Source organism: Pangasianodon hypophthalmus, chromosome 13, assembly GCF_027358585.1.
Source record: "Pangasianodon hypophthalmus isolate fPanHyp1 chromosome 13, fPanHyp1.pri, whole genome shotgun sequence".
Taxonomy (NCBI): Eukaryota; Metazoa; Chordata; class Actinopteri; order Siluriformes; family Pangasiidae; genus Pangasianodon; species Pangasianodon hypophthalmus.
The window spans coordinates 3,990,789-4,015,302 of record NC_069722.1 but is presented as its reverse complement, the minus strand read 5'-3'; the positions used below and the strand labels follow the sequence as shown (position 1 = coordinate 4,015,302).

The following is a 24,514-nucleotide window of genomic DNA, read 5'->3' as shown; positions in this document are numbered from 1 at the left end:
ACTAGCATTGAAAAACATCTTTCTTAATGCTGAAACTTGTGACCCGAAAAGTGTACAGAGAATATCAGATGCTCTGTGGCCTCTGGGTGGGGTAACTGAGGCAGTGACTATCCCACTGTCCCCTATTTTACGGTAGCCTTGATTTTAGCATGCAGAACATAGTACCAAACTAGTATTACATGTACTCCAGCAAGGTATTATTGTTAGCTAGCCATAGACTTAGCTAGTCAAAATAACATTCAGACAGTTGTATGTAGAGCTGTTAGATTTGTTTGCTCAGTAGCAGTAGTTACACCATGTGTGTGTATTTCTTTGGAGAAGGGTTGTGGATGACAATGCCCCGTGCACAATGCGAGCTCCATGAAGACATGGTTTGCATGTTTGCATGGTTTACATGGTTTCATGCTATCATTGTCACGGGGGCATTGTCAAGGACTGTTGACGTTGCTTACAGCAGCCTTAAGCATTAGGTCCTACACAGGCAGCATACATGGGAGCTTTAATATATTCATAAACTTTAATAAATTAAGATGCTCTCGCAGACAGGGTTTTAGTTAAGAAACATTTAATTAGGTGTTTGACTTAATTTAATCAACGACTTTACCAGCTTACAAAAATGGGGCCAGTTCAGCACTTGGTGTTCATTAAAAGATGAAGGATCTCATTTTCCCCTTGGAGTAGTCAAAGAGTGTTATAAATATATATTTTAGGAAATGGCGCCACTCAATGGACAAGCATAAGTAGTGCACCAAGCTGGGTGTATTACAATATTATAAATATGTGGTTAACTCTGCTTCCTGCCTTCTGTCATTCTTCATCTCCCTCTCTTTTCCTTATCACAGAAAGCAACTCAAACACTTTGCAACTATTTTGGGCCTAAAACAATTTATAAAAAATTTACAACAGCAAACAGTAATAACCTTTAACTGCTCAGATCTGTGTTTGGACTGGACTCTCACCCCTCATCCCTCACCCCACTTTTAAATCATTTTAGATAAACATGTCTGCTGAATAAATAAATGTAAAGGTATTTGTTAACTTGACTCTCAGGCAAATAACCCAAGGGTACAGGTATATGGAATACCATATGATAAGAAATTCACAGGGGTCTTAAATAATTCTGAATAATAATAATAATAATAATAATAATAATAATAATCACACACAAACCATAAATCAACACCAGCATCTTTTTATTTTCTTCAAAAGCATGTACAAAAATGAGAAATTAAAAAAAGAGGAAGAAAGGGAGCACAGCACAATGGAGAAAGGGGGAAAAGTAAGACCTCACAGTTTATAATGGCATTTTAAAATGCTTTTTAAAGAAAAAAGGTTCTGAGGAGTTCACGTGTGTGCTGTTAAGCAGGTGAAGGAATCAAGACCTGAACAGACACTTTGGGAATAACAGATGCAAAGGGGGAAAAAATCAAAACCAAAAACTTAACTTCCTGCCATTTTAAGGCCACCATGTTCAGTCCACCCATATGAAGTTAAGACACAGAATACTCCATTTTGTATTCACACACATCTCCACTCGCACAACACATGCTGACCATCATCTACATTTAAAATGTTTTTAGTACTACTTTAAATAAGGCATACATCTAAAGTAACATCCACAGACACAACTACGATCAGGCAAAAGACAACATTTTGTACCCTTTCTCCCCATTTCCCATAGTCACTGAAAATAGAAAGAGGTAAAACAGACACTTTGATATTGTGTGGTTTTGTACCTTATAGCCCTGTGAAAATAGGAACTCTACATATGAAATAAACATTAGGGTCAAAAACACAGATAGAAATCTAAACACTCGAAGGAGGAAGCTTTGGGTAAAGATTTGAAATTGATACAGGTTTTATTATCTTATTTTAACACTTAAGAAAATATTGTTTTGCCTCATGGCAAGAGCTTTTGATACATTTTACAACTCACAGCGCCTTCAGTTTCACAGTAATCTTAAACATGTGCGACAAGAAAGGGGTTTTTGTGGAATTCCAGTGGCAAGAGGCATTTGCTCAACCTCTCAATGGCTTTGTAGGTACTTTCCAAGAAAAACAATTAAAAACTGGGCAATATAATGACAGGATTGACTACAAAACATCAAAGCTGATGATCAGACAAAACATTCAGATAGAAACTGAAATAGAAAAGCTACTCACTCGTTCTTATAGCTGATTTGCCATGTCCTCTCCCACCACCAGATGGGGCTTTCTGCCATTGCTACTATTATGCCAGGGCCCTGTATTGGGAGACGTAAATTCCCTTTAAACATCAGGGCCATAAACATGAGCTAGTTCTGAGAGATATTGCAAATTCCCTCTACATGACAAAGCCCTGAAGAAAAGATAGTACTGGGAGATGTTGCAAATTACCCCAATCACCAAGACCCTGAACACAAGATAGTACTAGGAGATGTAAACTGTCTCTAAACGTCAAGGCCCTGAACACAAGATAGTACTAGGAGATACTGTAAATTTCCTCCAAATGTTAAGGCCCTGAACATGAGATCATACTGGGAGGTGTTCTAAATTCACTCTAAATGACTGGGCCCTGAACACAAGATAGTACTGGGAGATATTGCAAACTCTCCATACACCAAAACCCTGAACACAAGATAGTAATTCCCTCCAAATGCCAAGACCCTGACCTCGAGATAGTAGTGGGAGATGTTGTAAACTCCCTTTAACGTGGCTATTGGTGATTGTATTATGTTGGAAAGGTGCCTCGGGCTGGCAGACCTAAACTTACATAGCAAGGTTAAATGTTTAACTGGTAAACACCTGTAATGTACCAGTCTCTGGACTGCAGACAGTGAATTTAATCACAACACAAACACTGGAAATAATTTGAGCCTCAGAAAAATAAGCCTCTCCATTTCAGCCACATTCGTGAAACAAGGTGGTATTTTAACTGACTAAATGACATTACAGGAGTTTGCGAGGTTATATACACAGAGATCATAGGATACAGCCTCCTGAGCACACCAAGGAAGGCTGAGCTGACGTGGCTCTTGTTACAGTATGGAGATGAGAACGATGGATGAAACAGTCTGATTGTTATGACCCGTGCACATTCCTGAGCGACGGTGAGCAGTCAATGGCTCATGCTAGAGAAGACTCGAGTCAAAGCCACAAAGCAGCTCACAGGAAGCAGACAGAACAATGTGACGACAGGAAGTGGCGGAGGGGGGAAGGTAATGGTGCGACACGCTGCAACGCCGTTTCGCACAAGACCAAATTCACTGCAACTATAACACAACCCTCGCTGCGCAGTGGCTTTGGTCCACTTAAGCAAACTACAGTACATTCATCGTGTATTGAAGTAAAGTCATGTACCGATCAGTGACTGCGGAAACTGGAGCAGAGATTACCATTAAAATTAAAACTTTCAAATGCTGGATTGTTAGATGCCTATTAAGTAAAATATAGGAGAACTAAAACCAGAAACTCTAAAAGCAGTAAAAACAGTACAAGCTCAGTAACAAGTTTTTTTATGTTTTGGGAATTCGGTCATAAGGTAAGGAAACCTGGCTGTGTAAATACAACACAAGTGAAACCTGGGTTTTAAAATGTCTGAGCAGGAATTAGCAAGTGCTATAGTGAAATAAGTGAACCACACAGAGGTCCCTAAGGGTGCTTTCACATCTGCTTCAGTTTAGTCTGTTTGAATGGAACCCTGGTGTGTTCTCCCTCTCAATGCGGCTTTTTTTAGGCAGGTGAAAACAGTCATCACGCTCAGTCTGCTGGTTCAATTGCAGAGAGAAAGTGACTTGACTCGGTATCGACCGAGGTAATTAAACATGCCGTGCGTTTCTGGTTGCTGAAGTTTTTTTGTAGATGTGAGCTGTTAAACTGAGCCACGAGGCACAAAGTGAGCCAAATCACAGCACTCTGTTCTGTTCCAGAGATTTGGACTGACTGACAAAGAAAGAAAATAAACACTGGATAAAATAGTTTTTTATATAATCATCTACATATTGTTCTGTCCAATGAATGAATGAGTTTTACGATTTCGGGTTTTAGCCCTACACAACACTCAAAGTCTTTTCTTGCACTAAACTAAACCAAACAGCAAACAAAACAAAAATACCAATTTCACTGGAATTGATTCAGACTTCGTAAAACAGACTAATAGGTGTGAAAGCACCCTTTAAAGACTTCTATTGTAACAAACCAGAAAAAAAAGACAAGAAACTAGATTTACACACTAGGTTTTATATTTTTCTGTAAGAGTAAATATAGTTTCTCTCTATTTAATATGTGCGCATATGACAACGAAAACGAGTGTGTGAACGTTTTGAGCCATGTTCAGCAGAGATGCATACAGTACCGCATACCCTGTACTTTCACAGATATAATACCCTGCTGATATAAAAAAAAAAAAAAAAAAAAAAGGCAATGTGGACGCCTAACTTTCTCCTACAAAAACAAAATCGACATAATGCTCGTCAAAGACAGAAGGAAAGGATCACACACACCAGAATCGCTACCTGAGTGTACATCCTGAAACTTAGTATTCGTGTAAGTGGTTCAGTTAAAGGATCTTTCACGTGCCAGCATGTGTACCTGACAAAAGAATGATAAAACGATGCAAGATAATTATTTTTTAAATGAAAAAGAAAATAAAACACAAAAATCTCCCCTTTTCGATGTGGGGATTTGGTCACAAGTTAATTACTGTGGATGAAAAAAAAAAATAATAATAATAAAAAATTAAAATCATTTACTAAAAGCTAAAGGGCAGAAGTTTTAAAACTGCTCTAGAAGAGATGTGAGATGCCTGCCGCATCGTGTTTGTGGTTTGTGCATGTGAGAGTGTGTACTGATGTGTGTGAGTGTGTGGCAGGGCAGGCAGGTTTTAGACAGCGAATCAGATTCAGTAGGTGAGGGGCGAGAAAGCGCTGGAGATCAGTAGAAGAGGAGGATGGGGAGGTTGTCACGGTGATTTGGTGATGCTCTCAGCATCTTTGGAGGCCCAAAGCTCTTTGTGCTGCTTGCGTCCGAAGCCCTCGTCGTAGTTCCCTTTACTTTTGAACAGCTGCTGGAAGTGCGGTTTGCAGTAAAACTCGCCTTGCAGTGCCGCATACGTGCCCAGACTGCACACAGAAAGAAAGAGGGAGAGAGAGAAAGAGAGAGGGAGAGAGGTCAGAGCACACACACACAATATTGCATTCTTTTTTTAATCAAGATTTAGGTCTAACCTGAGCTTGGTGTTGCAGTGCTTGCAGCAGAAGCATGTTGTATGGAAGATCAGATTGTTGGCCACCAGTCTCTCCATCGGATACACAGTCTTATCGCAGGACGAGCAGGTCTCTCTCTGCGTCTTAAAGCTCAAAGACTGAAACACACACACACACACACACACACACATTATAGTGCAGAAGACAGACAGAAGTGAAGTAGATATAGAGGGACAGATAAGAACGGGAGATACAGCATAAATATGGTGGTAAGAAGAAACACACACACACCTTGGAGCGCTGGACAGGTTTCTCGTCTGAGGGGCTTAGGTTGTCCTGGAAACAAACAAAAATGGAGAATTAATGTAAGATGTCAATTATCTGGTTGCCCCAGCAACAAAATACAAAACAATGCCATCCCATAATCGCAGTCCGATTACTCAGGGGCCATACTGCACTGAGCTGTGCACACACAGACCTGCTCATGTTACACTTTCATTCTTCCACTCTGCTCATCTCCATGTACGTATGAGCACCATTTTACAGTGTGTATACACACACACACACACACACACACACACACACACACACACACACACATGCATGCCGTATAGTAATTAGATAAAGACAGCGAATGCTCTCTACTGTATTGTCTTTTTACCTCCAGATGCCTCCATCTTGGATCTACACACACTACAGATTGACAGAGGTTTGTTTTCCTCTCTCCACACACACACACACACACACACACACACACACACACACACACACACACACAGATATACTGACAGACATAAATACATACAGGGACACATACACAAATGCAGACAGACAGACAGACAGACACACACACACACAGGGACACAGGGACACACACACACAAGGACAGGGACACACACAAGGACACGCAAATATAGAGAGATACAGGGACACAAATACAAACTCACACTCACACATACACACACTTTCCCAAACCTTTGGCCAGTCATGTCTAGAACAACTGAATGTAGACCAGAATCTTTAAAAAAAAAAAATCACTAAATAGGAAACTATTCTGAAAATTAGAATAGTATTGAATTTAGTGAAATTAGTTCTGACAGCTCTACTTTTAACCCACAGCTGCTGAATGAGAAAATGCACAGCTGTATTATAACACATAATAACACCTCACACACACGCTCATGTCTTAGTGCCTTGTTTCTCAGTTCTGGTCTCTGGTCACACTGTGCTGTTTGGTGTTTGCTTAGCAACATGTGCAGGTCAGTGGTACTCCAGGATACAGAGTGTTATATGACAGGGAGTTTTGGTGGTAGAAAAGAACAAACACAACCCACAAACATACACCAAAACACTCCACCACACCCAGGCCTCATTTTCCTAAGCACAAGAGTTCTGTTTACACTGGATGCACACAGACCTATTAACCCTGTGTTAAAGAGAGAGAGGAGGAACGAGCATACAGTCCTCATGTGGAAAATGGATACTATTCACACAATCACAAGGTATATCAACTTACCGTGAGCCGTTCCCTCACCAGCCTCTCTTTTTTCCTCTCTCTTAGTTAATAAGGCCCAAAATCACCAAACTTGACACACACCAAGTTGAAATGAAGTAGTTAAAGTAAAGTAGTAAGTAGCTAAATAAAGTAACAGCTAAGTAAAATAGTAACCAAGTAATGTAGTAACAAAGTAAAGTAGTGTAAAGTAAAGTAATAGTCATGTAATTTAATAGCTAAGTAAAGTAGTAGCCAAGTAATGTAGTAACAAAGTAAAGTAGTGTAAAGTAAAGTAATAGTCATGTAATTTAATAGCTAAGTAAAGTAGTAACTAAGTAAAGTAGTAGCCAAGTAATGTAGTAACAAAGCAAAAGAGTAGCTAAGTAAAGTAGTAGCTAGGGTAAAGAAATAGCTAGGGTAAAGAAGTAGTTAAATAAAGTAGTAGTTAAATAAAGTAATAGCTAGGTAAAGCAGCAGCTAAGTAAAGTAGGTAGTAAGTAAAATAGTAGCTAAGTAAAGTAGTTAGTAAGAAAAGTAGTAGTTAAATAAATTAGTTAGTAAGTAAAGTAGTTAATAAGTAAAGTAGTAGCTAAATAAAGTAGTAAGTAAAATAGTAGCTAAGTTAAGTAGACAGTAAGAAAAGTAGCTAAATAACGTAGTTAGTAAGTAAAGTATTAGCTAATTAAAGTGTCAATCCACCTGGAGTCACTTGATTAACTTTTAACTATAAACCTATTCTGACACTTTACTGACAAATGATTTTTGTCATTTGAGGAAAGTTTTTACTGTTAACTTGTGGGCATACACTTCTATTAATTATTAGCCACATTAGCATTAGCTACAAGGCAAAACTAAATAAAAATACCTCATTGTTGAGCAACTACATTTTAAAAAATAATATCTGTCATTATTGCATTTACTTTGTAAACTGCCACAGACTTTCTCAGATAAACCACTTCCTTGTTTTGAAGGGAAATGTGTGAGCTGATATTCCACTTCTCATGCGAGTGTTGCATGCACTCGTTTCTCACACTGACTCAAACACACCCAATACCTCCACATTCAGATGCTGGATGTGTGTGTGCTACTGCTTGACGTGTTTCAACCCACTTCCTGCTCCTTCCTGACAGTGAGAAGCTGCTGTTCACATGGGGTCTCTTACCCAAAAGCGACTTGCTGAAACTGATTTAAGAACTCAATGAACCACAACATGGTTGCGACTAGTCAGAAGATGTTGATTCATTTTCAATAACAGCAGCTTTGACAATAGTGCTGGCAACAAATCATAGGTTTATATTAACGTGCTTCTTCTAAAATATTATTGTTTCTATAGTAACAGCTCATTCACATGGACTTGTATAATGGACGCTCCATATAATCCAAGCCTAATAATAAATGGATTAAAAATGTGCTGTTATTTAAAATATTGTTCATATCATCATTGATATGGTGAAGTTTTCTGTTCTCTTATGTTTATTTATCATTTATGGAAGGAGTCTCCAGTGTCAGCGCTTTGTAACAGTCAGAGGTAAGGCTGTAACTAGGTTTTCCGCCGTGTTAAAGTCTTCAGGACAGAGAAGTTTGTGCTTTCCAGTTACTCAGTAACATGAAACCTGCAGCTTTTTTCTTGTTAACTTCTAAAGAGAGAAAAAAAGAAACAGAGGCAAGTGATAACAGGAAGTAACTTGTCTCACAGATGTTCTACAACATTAAATGTAACTACTTACTGTGGTATAAGAGGAATAAAACACTCTGGGACATGCTGTTATTGGAAAATAATCAACTTTGGTGTACTAACAGTATTTATTATTTTTATTTTCCTCTGCTGAGATTTATTTCTTACTTAGTTAAAATTTTTCCTCCAAATGACCTGGAAAGAAAGAGCATCCATAGCTTAAGACAGGACCTTCAGGCAAATTAATTTGCACAAATCATAATGCCCAGTTGTTGATTATTTTCCTATAGCAGCACATCCTGTTCTGTTATATTCCTTACATATCACGTGCAAAAAACCCCTAATTTAAATACATTTTTTTTCCTCTTTCCGCTTTCTTTTATGCCATTGTTCTTTCCAAATCACCCTTACAGCATCCACCAACTACACCTGCAATCACTTAGTGTGCACAAATCAATGCTTATTCTATTCCCTTTTAAATTTTCTCTAATCTGGCCATTCGCTGAAGATCTAAGTACCTCCTTCCTAAACAATTCACAGAGAGGTAAAGGGGAAAAAAAAAGTTTTAAAGGCTCTTAAAGAGCATGCCGAGCATTCGAACTGTTTTATAGCATCAGTTTACTGCAATAAAACGAGACAGGAAACTCAGCAGAAGATTTTTACCATGGCAAAACCTTTTGAAAACAACAAAGGAGCGGTAGTAAGCATTTGAGTAAACACGAAACAGCATTATGAGGAAGAGAGATGAGGGAGACGAGCACTCAGCCACTCAGCATTTGAGGAGGGCTTTATTTTGTCTGGTGCCATCTGTCGCTTTTTTGCCTTATTTGTACATAATGTGACCAAACACACACACACACACACACACACACACGAGCTAGTGATACCGCTCAACCATGGAGGCAGTTTCAGGAAGTCATGATGACGCATCACTCTTCCTGCAGTGTGCTTTATGACAGCGGAGCCCCATCTGTCATCCCTGGAGACCCCAAAATGAGCAGTCACATAACAGAAAGCCTAATGTATACACTGCTGCCCTAAAACCTTATACAGCAGATTGATGCAACAGATTAACAGTTCCTCTAACTCATTGCTTCACAATGAATATGTCAAAATACCAGAAATATTTAAGGTATCTGGTTAGGGCAAGAGCTGCAACTGGTCCTTAAAGGAACAGCTCAGCCAAAAATTAAATGTACACAATGTTCCCTTTATCCCAGGTCCATCAGCCAACACCATTTTGATCTGCAAATGCAGAAATCAGGATTCTTTAGGCGCCACAATTCTTTAGGCATCACGATTTGTTAGAAATCATGATTCTTTAGGCGTCACAATTCGTTAGGCATTACAAATCATTATGAATCGTGAATCGTTAGGAATCGAGATACTTTAGGCATCAGGATTCTTTAAGGATCACAATTCTTTAGTAGTTTAGTAGTTCTTTATAAATCAGAATTCTTTAGGCTTCACGAATTCAGTAGAAATAACAAATCCCAAAACATAATAAGCCTTTAGGAATCATGATTCTTTAGGAGTCACGATTCTTTAGGTGTCATGATTCTTTAAACATTACAAATCTGGTCAAATTATAATCTCAGATTAAATCACTTGTGGGTGAAAATTGCTTTTGTTAAATGTGCTCAATGTGTAATGAGTCACTGGCGAGTTTCGAGTGAGACGGCACTTACAGCCATGACTCTCTTATTTCATTCATTTATTTCACACATTTAGTTGTTATATGCTTAATAATTGAGGATTTGATATTAAGTACTTAATATTAAACTTCTGTTTAGGACATTTTTTTACTTCTCACTGCAAGCAGGCATTTTAAAATTCACTCAGATCTTGCAGACGTGGTCTCTCCCCTTTTTATTCTGCAGATTCGCTGCCCTTCATGTGTGTGCATAACATCTATGCTAACAGATCACAGTGAATAAAGTGGAACAGTGTAGCCCTTATAGGCAAAACTGTCAGAAACCACATCGGCAAATCTATTTGGCACACTGAACCCCACAGCAAGTCATGATGCTAAACTGAAGGCTGTATTATGCATCCACTGCTTGTTAACTACATTAGCTTTGTAGCTCTAGTACAAATGAAAAGAAGCAAGCTTCACTGTCCCTTTAAGCACTGATGCAGTGGAATTAGCGATGTCTTTGCAGGGTTCTTGCTTTGTGTTTTAAGCCCTGCTATTTTAAGAACTGTTTGGATTCAATCAGGTGCAACACCAAACTAGGCGTCTCGCTTCTCATATTCGCTCACTTTCCCGGCATGTCCTCATCAGAGCTGAGACATTTAAAACCCAGACTAGCTGCCACGGAGAGATGACATCATCTTGGATAGCGGAGTGCCGAGCCCGTATGAGGTGCCTTGCTCTCTAATTCGATGAGAGAGAGAGAGAGAGAGAGAGAGAGAGACAAAGCAGGTGGTATGGAGCTGTTCACATGCCTGTGTGTGCTTCGGATGTGTTTAGTTTTTCTTTTTTCCTAATTCCAAATGTGACGTCAAACTTTAGTATGACTCATAGGCTCAAGGTGTTGGATCAAGGTTAACTGGGTTGCAAAAGATCAAGTTCTTTCTGCATGTGCATAGCTGGTCTTTGTTTTAACCCTCCTCCCAGTCCGTCTCCATCAACACAGACTGCCTGGGAATACCAGGTGCCATAAAAGCACTTGGCCGATCTTGTCTGATCTCGGACACAAAGCTAGATCAGGGCTGGTTAGTACTTGGATGGCAGCCTGCAGGATTTGAGAGATTTGCATGCATGTTTTCTTCACCTTACCATCTCTCTTTATCTCCTCCCACTATCGATTTTCAAGGCTGGGCACGATCCCCTAATCCATTAGCCGTACAAACCCAATCATCTGCCCCCCCCAAGGGTCTCTATAAAGCCAGTGAGAGGATAATGGAAGAAAGGTGAAGGAGTTACCCGGAGTGAGCAACAGGGGCAATAGGGTCACTCCCTCTCCCAAAGGGAGCACCAGCTAGTCCACCAGCATGGGGGGTGTTTAAGGTAGTGAAGCTGCTCTGGTGTGACCTGTAGTTAGTCTGAGCTTCAAATGCTAAGCAAAAGAGAGAAACCAACATAGGGACCAGACAAGTAACGTCAGCAAGTTTCTCAGTGCTGACACTTGCAAACCAACCAGTTCCCACTCTTCACACAAGTACAATTTCCTCAGAAAACTGATACGAGGCCTTGAAGCTCTGACGGATCAGGGGAAGCAATCAAAATCCCAAGTCTGAGAAAATAATGCTGCTGAGACACAATTTTGATCAAATTCTGGTCAGGTGTGGAACGACTGAACAACACAGACCGAAACCAGCTTAAGAAAACTGGCCAAACGAGTCAATATCAAATCTGCCCCTGTATGCAAATGACAAGCAGGCTGGGTTGATTTGTATTACAAATCTTGCTTATGTGAATGTAGCTTTAGTTCAGCTTCCTTTGAAGCCACAAACACACCAAAAGCAGCACAAATCTGATTCTCAGATATGAGCTATTTGCAGAGGAACAAACTTCTGCATAAACAGCACAAAAAATACACACAATCAGACTTTTTCCTAAATCCAAGTCAAACCACATTTGAATGTGGTTTTAAACCTTATTCAAATTGGATATCTGGACATGCGACTCAGTTTGACCAGCCACATCATTTTCGTTTTCCGGTGATCAGTAGCTCTAGAGTCAAATTTGTGGCTCTTCATGCCCTGATATCAACAATCCTGTCAAGCAGTCATATTTAACTTAAGACCATTTGATTATACCAGTTTTTGACAAATGGAGCTTGGTTCAATTTTAAAAATGACTGACCCTCGCAGAACATCTCTCTGTATTTTCATAATGAAACATGCATTCAAAATTTTTGGCCGTACATCTCTGTGTACGATGAATTTTAGTTTCCGCTTGCATGTTTTCCCCGATCTCATACACCCCATACAGCAGATCCAGTGTGTTAGACTATCTTTATCGCTGTCAAAAACAATCCTACCACAAAAGCATGCAGGTTATTCAACTTTATAGTTGTGTTAAAGTGATGATACATTTTCTATAACAGCAGCTCAGACAGAAATTCCAGCTGCAAGGTTCATATTAATGCACTTCTTCTAAAACATCACCGTTTCCATGGTAACAACATACACAAGGACTTAGTGGACACTCCGTGTAATCCAAGTCTAACAGTAAAAAGATTAAAAAAAAAAAAAAAAAAAAAGGTTTGAGGTTTTCTGTAAGGAGACATTTACTTAACATTCATGGAAGGAGTTTCCAGTGTCAGTGCTTTGTAACAGAAAGAGGTACAGTTTTCTACCATGGGAAAGACTTCGCGGTTTGTTCGTCTGATTGTGTCTTACTGCTATAGCACAAGTCCCACGTTTTACAACTTTACATATAACCATAAATTAATTTTAAAGAATGTCTCATTATTTAATAAATAAAAATGTAATTTCCAGCATGTTGCTATAATATATAATCTGTTATAGAAAAATAATCAATGTTGTGGTGGTAACAGTAACTCTTTTGTTTCGGAGCGCATCACACCACCACGTCATTTATTAGTTTCCTGTAACTGCACACCTAGTTACCTTCTTTTGATTACACATCCAGTAACAGAAAGAGAAAGAGCAGGAATGAGGCTGTAATGGCAGCCATTTTGTCCTCCACACCCTGGGGACCGTCTGCATGACTCTGGCCTGCATCTTTTTTGGTCCAGGGCAGAAGTGAGATCTGGGGCTTTAACTAAAAATGTGAAATGTCTCGAGGACTTTCACACCTTTTGTGCTGTTCCCTCAGACCCACCAAATTAAAGCTGAAATAAAAAACGCTGACCTGCAATATGGCGTTCCAGTGACTGCTCAAGCTCTCAATCATATGTGGCATTTCAGAACATTTCTAATTAAAAGCTTGTTTGAGGCGTTAACAGTTCCAGCACTGCGAAAGCAGGGCACAGATCCAGGGTGTAATGAGCTTTAAAAAAAAAAAAAAAAAAAAGATTCTTGGAAAACGAGATCTGTGCGAGGGCCAAAAGCAGAAAAAAATGCATCATGCACCAACACAACAACCTACACTAGAGATTTCCGATTCCATCTTTCTATTTTGAATGCCATACCATAATTTTTTTTTCTTTTTGTTTTGGAAATGAGAAATAGAAATAAGCTATAGGACGTTACTGTGTATTTATCCTTCGTGTATAATGTTGCTGTGCTGTGTGATATCTTTTTTTTTAATGAGAAAATAAATTTATTTTTCCATTTTTTTTGGATAAATCATGCAAAACACGAGGTCTGGAAAGACAGCTTGTTTTAAGAAAACGTGTGTTCTCTGTTCACATGCATGACTTGTGAAGTGTCAGTGAACAGAACACAAGATTTTATGGCATAAATAGTCAGTGAAATAAACTCGAAAAATGTCTCAAATCCATTCCGAAAGTAATCAAGAGTTTCAGCCTAGTGTAAATAGCTTATATCAATGCTCTAACACACGGCATGGACAATTAAGTAGCCTGGACAATATTTCACAGATTTGGTTTGTCTGCAGACAAGTAACAACCAGACGACCAGAGAAAGAAAAAAAAATACTCTTTACTGATTTTCACAGAAAGTTTTCATTTGGTGTGTAGCTATCTTTAAACATAACGCTTCACAGTATCGCAAGAGATGGTTTCGTTTTTGTTTTTTGAAGTATGAATTCTCTCTGAACAATTCTCATCCAGTTCAATGTAATTCATTTTAAATCATATACAATGAACACTTTCATCAGACAGGACATCACACTAAATCCGTCAGACACACCCAAATACGCAACTACACTTAACGTACTTTAGGTTAAGAAATGTAGAAGAGTTTGCATGAGAATCGACTTTCAGTTGTCGACAGAACTTGTGTGCAACCACAGGAATTTGAACAGTGCAGAATTTCACATGCCTACGACGGCTGTTGGGTGCTTTCGGCCTGTAGGCTATGCTGGATTCTACCACCTGAACCTCAAGTCAGCAACGTATAGGCCAGAGCTATGGATTGAGCAAGTGCTGAGGTGTTCCTGATGAGCACGCAAGTCCAGCCTAAGGAGAAAAACAGATCTAAAACGAAGGACAGCCAGCCCCGGAATTCGGACATGTTGAAACGCAGTGATGAAACTCGAGTCAGCCCGTACGCAGAAACACCGCTTGCAGCAACATCCACGCTTCTGATTTTATCGCAAAAAAAAAAAAAAAAAAAAAAAGGATTACACAATCAGGCTACTTGCAATGCACGCAGACCCAAGGCAACAAGTTTCATCTGGTCTGATGCCTTTCTATGGAATGTAACACATTCATTTATATTCCGAATGGCTGCAAGAACGGCTGCCTCAGGGCCTGGCAACGTTTTAAAGCATAACTTGTACAATAAACTATAATTGAACAGCCCATGCGTTATTTAGAGAGAGTTCATTTTGAATCCCCAACCTCGGAAATATTGCAGTGTTAGATAACTGTTCACATTCACCCTCATCCTGGAACTGGTTTATATTTTCAGCACTCGAATTGTTACTATTAATATTTCTGGATGAGATGACGGGCTTGCAGATGGACACAGAATGTCCTGAGTGCATAAATGTTCCGGCAAATGAACAAAATGTTAACAAACTTCTTCAAGTTCAAACTGATTTCCATAACAAATCTGCTGTACCCTTTTCCCCTTAGGCCAAACGATCCGTATGGGCTTAGACCAGATTGATAACAAGTTTCGAGGCTAATCATCAATCTTTAGTGCTGTTACATTCTCGCTTCTGATTGGTCAGAGGCTCTTGATTAATTTTCTACAATAGCAGCTCTGACTGTAAATCACAGGTTTATATTATTTATATTAATGCACTACTTCTACTACTAATAGCAACAACTAATTCACAGGGAATTAGGCAGATTTTTAAAAAAAACTAAGAAAAACATACAAGTGTTGATACAGTAAAGTTTTCTGGAAGGAGTAACGTTTATCTTTATAACTTTTATGAAAGAAGACTTAAGTCAGTGCCAGCGCTTTGGGGTTAAGCTGTTCCTTTAAGTTTTCCACCCCAGAGAAAATCTTCAGGAATTTGAGTTATGAGGTTTCGCAGTTATACGATAAGCTGCGTTTTTTCGTCTTCTGAACTTCAAGATGGAGAGAGAGAGAGAGAGAGAGAGAGAGAGAAAGAGGGTGTTGAGAGAACAACGGTTTATGGCTGCTAAGTGATAACAGGAACTAATGCGGTGGATGTTTCACAACATTAAACGTAACTACAAACTGATCTTTTAAAAAAAAAAAAAAAAAAAAAGGTATGATCCGTTATTCTTTAATATGTAAAAAATTTCTAATCTTTGGCTAATTGATGCGGTGTAAGAAGAATAAAACATTTCAGGACGTGCAGTAACTCGTTGATTATTTTTATTATCGTTGATTATGCTCTGCGTCGTTGATTATTTTCCTACAGCCACACACTATCGAGTGTTTTATTCCTTACGTATGATTAGAATAGCTCTTAGTACTTGAATACTTTTTTCAGCCAGAATATTCAAAGTGCAGTTATTAGCTTGACTTTAATGCAGTTGTTGATCGAGTACTATAGAGACGCACAGTTCAAATACAAAATTTGAGTTGTTGTTGTTCTTCTTCTTCTTCTTCTTTCAGCTGCTCCCATTAGTGGTTGCCACAGCAGATCATTGGTCCGCATATTTGATTTGGCACAGTTTTTACACCGGATGCCCTTCCTGAGGCAACCCTTCCCAATTTTATCCGTGCTTGGGACCGGTACTGAGAGCGCACTGTCGCACGCAACTCCAGTGGCTGGGGTTAGTTCCCTGGCCGGGAATCGAACCCGAGCCACAGTGGTGAGAGCGCTGTGGCCTAACCACTAGTCCTCCAGGGACCTTGTTGCAGAATTTGAGTAATCCATAATGCAAGGAATAGTTTCGCAAAGAATGTTAAATTAGAGATAAATGTCCAACGTTGCAATAATTACATTATCAAACATTAGTCACTAAACACGTCTCAAGCACTTAAGTGAAAAATTGGATATTGTTATGCATTCGAATGAAAATAATCCTTGATTTTATCCCAATTTTCATGTTGCACTGCAATGAAAAGCAACATTTTAGAAAGAGTTCAGAGTACAGGCTAAAAATGTAAACGCGCCCTTCTGTGTGCCATTTTCCTTCAAGATCTCGGCTTTCTGACAAGTCCAGATAAACAAATCCACAGGGTTCAGCCTGGTGATTCAGTGGAACTTTCTATTTAAGTATGTAGTGTGAGCGTCATCTTTCACTCTCCATCCATATAAGGGGATTTTCAACAGAAGGGAAAAAAATTGATGCCATTATCAGACTGCACCGGTTGCCCCAGAGTCCTAGCTGGCATAATTTCATTAGTACGGAGCTCCAAGAATAGCCAAAAGAGAGAAGGCTATAGATTCAGATGCTCTATTATACAAGTGATGATGCACAATACCTAGGCATACACACCGAACATGTGCATAGGTATGCAAATCAGACACATGCTGAATGCTTCAGAACAAACCATCCAGTATTTTAAGCATATGCAAAGACCTAAGGATTCAATGGTATATGAACTATATACATGTTAAGCAAATGACCGGCAATATTTTTTCACCCAAATCATTAACTTATAGTACACTATACTGTGTATATAACTCAGTACTTATTTGGGCATGCAAGATGCTTGGATTTTTATCTTGAAAAAAGGGAAAGATGAAATATTTCCCTGCATACAAACATTTAGTAAAGCTGTCTGTGAATCCTCTTCGTGGAGCCTCACTTTCCAGCCATTTATGCACCAAATCGTCCTCAGCCTCCCACTTACAACAAAACACAGCTCTCTAAACGGAGTCAAATGTCTTCCCTATTTGTTTTTAAGGTTTCAAAATGCCTGGATGGATGTTTTTTTGATCCAGAGACCCCAAAGTCGGTCAGACAGATTTGAGAGGACATTAAATCGAACATAAGACAGTCCCATCCAGGTTTAAATCAAAGAGGACAGTTGGCCTAATTTGAGCAGACAGCAGGCTGAAGGAATCTGCTCCGAATCATCTAGTGAGTCAAATCGACATGACGTGTAGGCTTTAAGATAAAGCCCCTTGGATGAATAGCATCCATCGGGTTTAACCCACAAAGAGCGGAAGATTTATTGAGTAGCACGAAGGAAAAGCTGCAAAGATCTCTGCGCCGTCTCAAGCATCCCACCGACGCTGCAGGCCGTAATAAACTCCACTCTGATCTGCTTCCTCTCTCTACACACTCATTAGAGCAAGAAGGGAGTCCACTTTTTACAACCCTCAGCATGTCCTGGACTCGTAGGAAACCCTCTTTAAACACAGCTATCTGGACGGGATTAGATTTACATACTCACCATCTGCAGGTGTTTTCATTTCATCTGTGGTCACCTGAGATCAAATTACTAATGGCACGTTCACACGTGTGGCGTTTAGTCTGTTTTAATTGAACCCTGTTGTGTTTATCTCCTTGCTTGCTTATCTCAATCACGCTCGATTGGGGACCAAAAGAACTGAGCCGAGAGCAAGAGAACTCTGGAGCAAGAAAGCGATTCGACTCTGAATCGACTCTGAATTCGACTCTGAATCGAATGCAGGAAGTGAATTTCTTTCCGATTCGAGCTGCAACTTTGTTTAATTAATTAGACTTGCTACTTAGATATACACAGACGCAACTGGATTAGGCACGTGCTGATATATATTCACAATCCTTTATCAAGGCTTACTGTATTAGTACGATATTACGTGTACCTCTCCAATTTGGCACCGTTTGTTAAATATGATTTCCTCTTACCAAGCGTATCTAGGTAGCTAACTAAATGAAGGCTCTGCGATAAACTATGGTGGTGCTGTGGCTGCAGTTTAGAGATTACATCTATCCTGAAAAGGACGTGACATCAAATCCTGGGATTGCCAAGTCACCAATGGCTCTTAAACTATTTTTTGTCTTTTTTTTTCCTGGCTATACTACAAGGTGTCCCAAAAGCCTCCATACATGGGGAAATTAACACTTTTCAGCAAAACGTCTTCTAAAATTTTTCATAGTTAGCTTATATTATATATATTTTTTTTCAGATAGCCTTTAAGAACGCCTTTGACAAAAGAAGAACGCACTGAAATCATTCTCATGGCTGGATCAGGAAGCTGTCGTAAGGTTGCGATGGACTTGAACAGGAAACATGGCAAGCACATCACACACCACACTGCTGACAAACTTATTAACAAATTCAAAAAGACTGGAAGTGTTGCGGACTGACCAAGAAGTGAACGTCCACAAACATCCACTGACAAAGAAACAACCGATGTGGTGCTGGCAAACACACTCCCCATGTATGGAGACTTTTGAGACACCCTGCAGAATACTGGTGTCCCTAACAGTAAGGGAAAGCTATAGAAAGCTCAGAAACACCCATTTAGATCTTACTTTAAACATTAACATCTCCTTTTTTATCTTTTAGCAGATTACAAACGTCTCAAATGAGACATGATCAAGAAAAGAGATGATAAAGTTTCAGATCACGTTCTTGTTACACTTTTTTTCCCCCCATTTTCACTGGTGTTACTCATGAGACATTCAAATTATTTTTCATTAATGCTAGCATCAACATTAAGAAACTTTTTTTTTATTTTCATATTTATGGTTATGGTTGCTCAGTGTCTTATTGTTCGTCATCCAAGCTAAAATTCTGCATGAAAAATATAGTGTGCATAGTATCTAATTTGCTGGTTTGCTGTTAATAAATCAATATGATCCCAAAAAAATGCAATTAATTCATACAGACTGCAAAGAAACCGGAGATTAGTCTTGCTTAAAGCTTTCATGCATCGTGTTCACACTTATGGACAGTCAATTTAAGGCTTTTTTTTATTATTTTAGGAAAATATAAGATGTAAATCACCTCCAAGTTTCTTGAGAGCATCAGTTACATAACATAAATCATTATGCCAAATTCTGTCGCTATCAAAGTAGCATGTCTAGAGTATATCTTTACTAACTTTATACATACATTTATAAAATTTTTTTTTTTTTGCCAGACTCAATGCCATGAATAAATTTAATTTTATATATTTTTATAATTTCATGTTTTGTTTACAATCTATATCTCAAGATTGATATCTTGTATTAATTATCATTTTTGTTTACAAAAACACTTATGTATTTATTTATTTAACTGATTGTGAATGACATGTTTATCCTTTTTTTCCCCTACACATGGACAATTCAGTTAATTTTAAGTGGCATTTAGAGAAAGTCAAAATTAACATGTTGTGCAGTTTTAAGCCATTAAATAAATATCTAAAGATGCTGGATATGCTTCTAAATAATTTATGCATGAAAGAGTGAAATGAAAAGAGTCATTGATTTCCATGGATTTTGTTGCACTGGCTGAAAAATATTTAATTGATTAACACTGGGAGATGAAAAACAACAAGTCAGGTAGCTTATTAAAATGAACCCGAAAATAATCTGATCATCTAAACACAACTTTTACAGTGAAGCTGAAACCGGATGTAGCGTCTACATTTTCTTGCGTTGCTAAGATACCGCATTTACTTATCTGTTATTATTATTGGTTGTTTTTCTTTTCTTTCTTTTTTTTTTTTTAGTACAGTACTGAAATGAAATCTTTGGAAATGAGAAGGTTGTTCAAACAGTCCAAAATTGCACCGTAGAGCTAATAAATGTCTTATTTCCTTCGTCAACCTGATCATAAATATAAATAAATGTAATAAATAATAAATAAACATGTACTGAGCAAACTAGCTGTGGTTAGCATAACGCCTGCAGACAGCAAAGCACCTCATCACAATGGGAAAGAAACCCAGAATACACGCTGGCTGAAGTCCAAACCGCGATGACACAGAAACGGAGTGCACTAGGTAGCGCGCGCACGCCATTCTATCGAGTGCACTAGTGAAGGGAGGAAGACGCCGTTTGGGATACGGCCCCTCCTTCCCCCTTCCTTTCACAGATTCGCCGCCTGCCGTTGAATCAAAACGAGAAACGGATTGTATGGCACTCACCATCTGTGGATATCCTTATCGCTGTTGCACTTAAAAACAAAAAAAGATGCAACAGGAGCTCTCGGTGCAGTCGGTAAACCTGATTTTGTAATTGTTCCCCGTTTGCCTGTTCCTATAATGTGGACTAAAGCTGAAGCAGCGATGATGATGATGATGTTGATGTTGTTGTTGTTGCTGCTGAAGCTCTTTAGGTGCTCAGATTTCCCCCCACTGCTTCCTCCTCCTGAACCCTTTTCAAGCGTGGATGGGAGTTTCTTTCCTCCAGCTCTTTATTATTCACAAGGATGTTCACTGCCATTGGTTGGGTTGTTTAAACCCCGCCCACTCCGTGCGCCACGCCCACTTTCAAAAAGGCGCCTTTTTTTTGTATGCAAGTTAAAACCCATTGAAGGAAAACCTCATCTGAAATGCCCTTTTTCAGCATAAATACATGTTTCAGTATAACCATATATATATATATATATATATATATATATAATTTTTTTTTCTCATATTATTATAATTTGTCATTATTATCATTATATGTCTCTCTGTCTTATTGGAAGCTTCATACTAAGTCAAATTCCTTGTGTGTGTGAGCACACTTGGCAATAAAAGCTCTATTCTGAAAAAGCAGTTTTGAATTCAAATTGTATGATACACTATACAAGAAATATGCATCATACGATGAAAAAAAAACTTTGTTATTCACTTGTGTATTGAGTCAATTGCTTCAGAGCTCCAGTTTAGCTAGCTAGCTAAAGTTACTGAGGAATTCGGTTAAGCCCAAAAACTGTAATGACTTATTTTTCAAACTGTGGAAGTAAGTAATAGCGCCTATTTCCTCTTTTTGTGCGAGACATCCGGTTCAATTTCGCACTCACGGAAATAACAAACGACTTGAGGGTTATTGCTGCTATTTGTTATGAGGAACCCACGATTATTATTATTATTCAGTTTTACTGATAAGGAGACCTGTGCCTTAACCTTTAACTCACTCAGGTTTCCTTAATAAAAAATAGTTCGTTAACGGCATTAACTCACAGTACTTTAACTTTCGATACCTACATACATTTCCAAGTATTTTAGTACTTTAACTCGAGTAGAAATATAAACAGAAAATAGATTTATTGCATTTTGTTAGCTGCTAATTCTGAACTGTAAGCTTAGCTTTTTGACTATGCAAGCTACTGTTATGAACAGATGTAGCCTCAGAGTTTTCACTGGAGCTTCGTAGCCCAAACACGTCTCTGGTTACGGATGCTCGTCTGTAAAGCTTCTATCAACAAAGTGAAAATAGCAAACGTACAGTAGCTTCAGTGGTTTATTTTGATTCAAATCTTTTAACCAAAGCTGAAGAGCTTCTTCATGTTTAGGAGGTGGCTGGAGATCCTATGGTGCCTCAAATCCACATTCAGCTCTGGTGAGCAGTTTGTGGTGAAAACACACTGGCTCTAAGAAAACATTTCATTTGTGCCAGTTATAATGGCAACTGCTTACTGCAAAACAGTACCAGTTTTCCACAAATCCATAACTATTAATGATAAATATGAGAAGTTAAATGGCAATGTTGATAGATGCTGTGATGAATACAAACTAGTCAGCTGAAATAACCAGACATGGCTTACCAGAAGTCTTTGACAAAAACCTTCAAACAGACCGAGTCCATTGAAACAATGAAAATAAGGTGCGCATGGGTGGACGTCCTGACAGCGGTTTAAAAGTGAAGCCAATATGTCTCTGTGGCCCTCTACTGGCTGGATGCGGTACAATTTTTAACCCCACTTTTTCCCCAAGTTAGTGAGTGGAGACTGAGCCAAACTTATGTTTTAAGTATAAGTAAATGTACACACTAATTATTTTCAGGAATAAGTTCAGTTGACCTTGATACACTATATAACCAAAAGTTTGTGGACACCATCACACCCATCTGTGGTTCTTCCCCCAAACTGTTGCCACAAAGTTGGAAGCACACAATTGTATAGAATGTCTTTATATGCTGTAGCTTTAAGATTTCCCTTCACTGGAACTAAGAAACTCAAACTTGTTTCAGCATGACAATGCCCCTGTGCACAAAGCGAGCTCCATGAAGACATGGTTTGAGAAGGTTGGAGTGGAAGAAGTCTAGTGTCCTGCACAGAGCCCTGACCTCAACCCCACTGAACACCGACTGTGCACCAAGCCTTCTCTCCTAACATCAGTGCCTGAACTCACTAATGTTCTTGTGGCTGAATGATCACAAATCCCCACAGCCACGCTCCAAAATCTGGTGGAAAGCCTTCTCAGAAGAGTGGAGAATATTATAACAGCAAAGGGAAATAAATCTGGAATGAGATTAAAAAGCACATATGGGTGTGATGGTGATATCTTCCCCAATATTTCTCCATACAATAAATGCATTTTATAGGAGATATGTGATGATAAATAAAAGGATGTGATTGATGAGGTGATTTGTTTGGTGATTTGACAGTGTTGACAGTCGAGCTTCATTAACTCACGCACTTTCCAACACAAACCTGAAGCGCCTGGCAGTTTTGAAGCAAAGCCATGTCTTGTTCTGCTGTAAACTGCTGTAACATGCCATCAGCAGGGCGTTCTTTGTAGTTTTTCCACTACGTTGCTCATTTTGATGTCCAAGCTTGTTGCTTGTTGTACTGATATTAAAACTAGCAATCCAACATGAGTGAATGAAGTGATGGCACAAACTAAGGCAGCTAACGCTATTTCTTAATTTATCAACTGACGTTAAGTAGCTTGGTGAGATTAGCCAGCCACCATTTTAAATGCACACAATGACAGAAGAAGCAGGTGTCAGAGCTAGATGAAAATCATGGAGGGCAGCAATCTTTTTCCTCAAAGGCTGTGTTGAGTGTAAATCTCTACTGCTGTTTGCCAGCATGTTTTCAGCTGGTATTTTTATATTACCTTCTTATACTTAACATTACTGTGATTAAAATGGTGGATAATGTCAGCTAACTAGCAAATGGTACCTCAAACAGTTGTGACTGAGCTCGAAAATCTCTTCCTGAAAATGGTAAAAATCAATATACAAAAAAAAAAAAAAATTTAGCATTTCACACATTGATAATGCTGTACTTGCCACTTTGAATTTTGCAAGTAACATAATCGACATAGGATCTTGGTAATTTAAGAAAACTGAACATGTTACTTTCTTTTCTAAATTTCAGTTGACCACACTGATTTTACAGTATCCACATCATCTAATTATAATCTCAAACCTTAGTAAATTAGGCTTGTAAGCCACATGACAGCTTAAACTAAGCCACAGAGCAGGTACAGGTTTTGGAGATGCTTGACCAGCTATGCAAAATTTTAACCAAGTCATATTACATAAAGATGCAGGTTTACAGATCTTGATTAAAGGCCATAGCTAGCATGCTCAATTTAATTCAAAACCACAAATAAGTTAATAATTTTATTTCAAAACAAGTGAAACATTTTCCTCAACCATGATCAGCCCAAGGGTTACTCGTGTTGCCAGCTGGTGCCCTAGAAGAGAAGAGCAAACAAAAGTTTAAAGCCTTTTTTTGTATGCTATTAAAGAAAACCCATAGAGTCTCCTGGAAATATCAGAGGGTACACATACAGTTCCATGGAACCCAACACAGAACATAGTTCATAAAAAGCTATGCTTTTAGAGTTACAGGCCTAAATGACTGCTGGCACTGTTCTACTATATTGAACTTCATTCTTGCAACATTTTGGACTGAAATTGCAGTACAGCAACAGCTGGCCATAGCAAGTTGTGTTAGCAACAAGCAAGCAGCATTACGAACAAGGTAGCCAGCTAACACTAGCAATAACACCAACACTGGGGATTACCTTTTCAAGACCATGATTTGTATGGCCAATGCTACACATTTAACCAAGTACTGTTTCTATATTAATTGATCTAAAGCCAATACTGCTATAAACCAATTTACAAGTACAGAAGCAGTACTTTACACTGCTCAGTGTGAGCAGCCATGTTGAGGTCACTCTAAACAGGGAAGGAACTTGTAGCTGAGATTAAATTAAAGTTGAAATTAAGTTGAGGGGGCATTTTCAGTGGCTTTTACCAATTGTAGATGGTGAATAACAAGTTGCAACTTTGCCTCGAGCACAGCATAAGGGTCACTACA

The 24,514-nt window shown here is 38.8% G+C and overlaps 1 protein-coding gene across 1 annotated transcript; it reads right to left on the bottom strand.

The window, feature by feature from the left end:
• Positions 1–1,176: 1,176 nt before the first annotated feature.
• Positions 1,177–20,620, bottom strand: limd2 (LIM domain containing 2). The gene is made up of 4 exons (XM_026916875.3): positions 20,394–20,620; positions 5,475–5,519; positions 5,205–5,341; positions 1,177–5,099 (listed from the first exon to the last, which is right to left on the bottom strand). Exons 1-4 carry the CDS (start codon positions 20,394–20,396, stop codon positions 4,940–4,942), a joined length of 345 nt encoding a protein of 114 aa, XP_026772676.1. The 5' UTR covers positions 20,397–20,620; the 3' UTR covers positions 1,177–4,939.
• Positions 20,621–24,514: the final 3,894 nt, after the last annotated feature.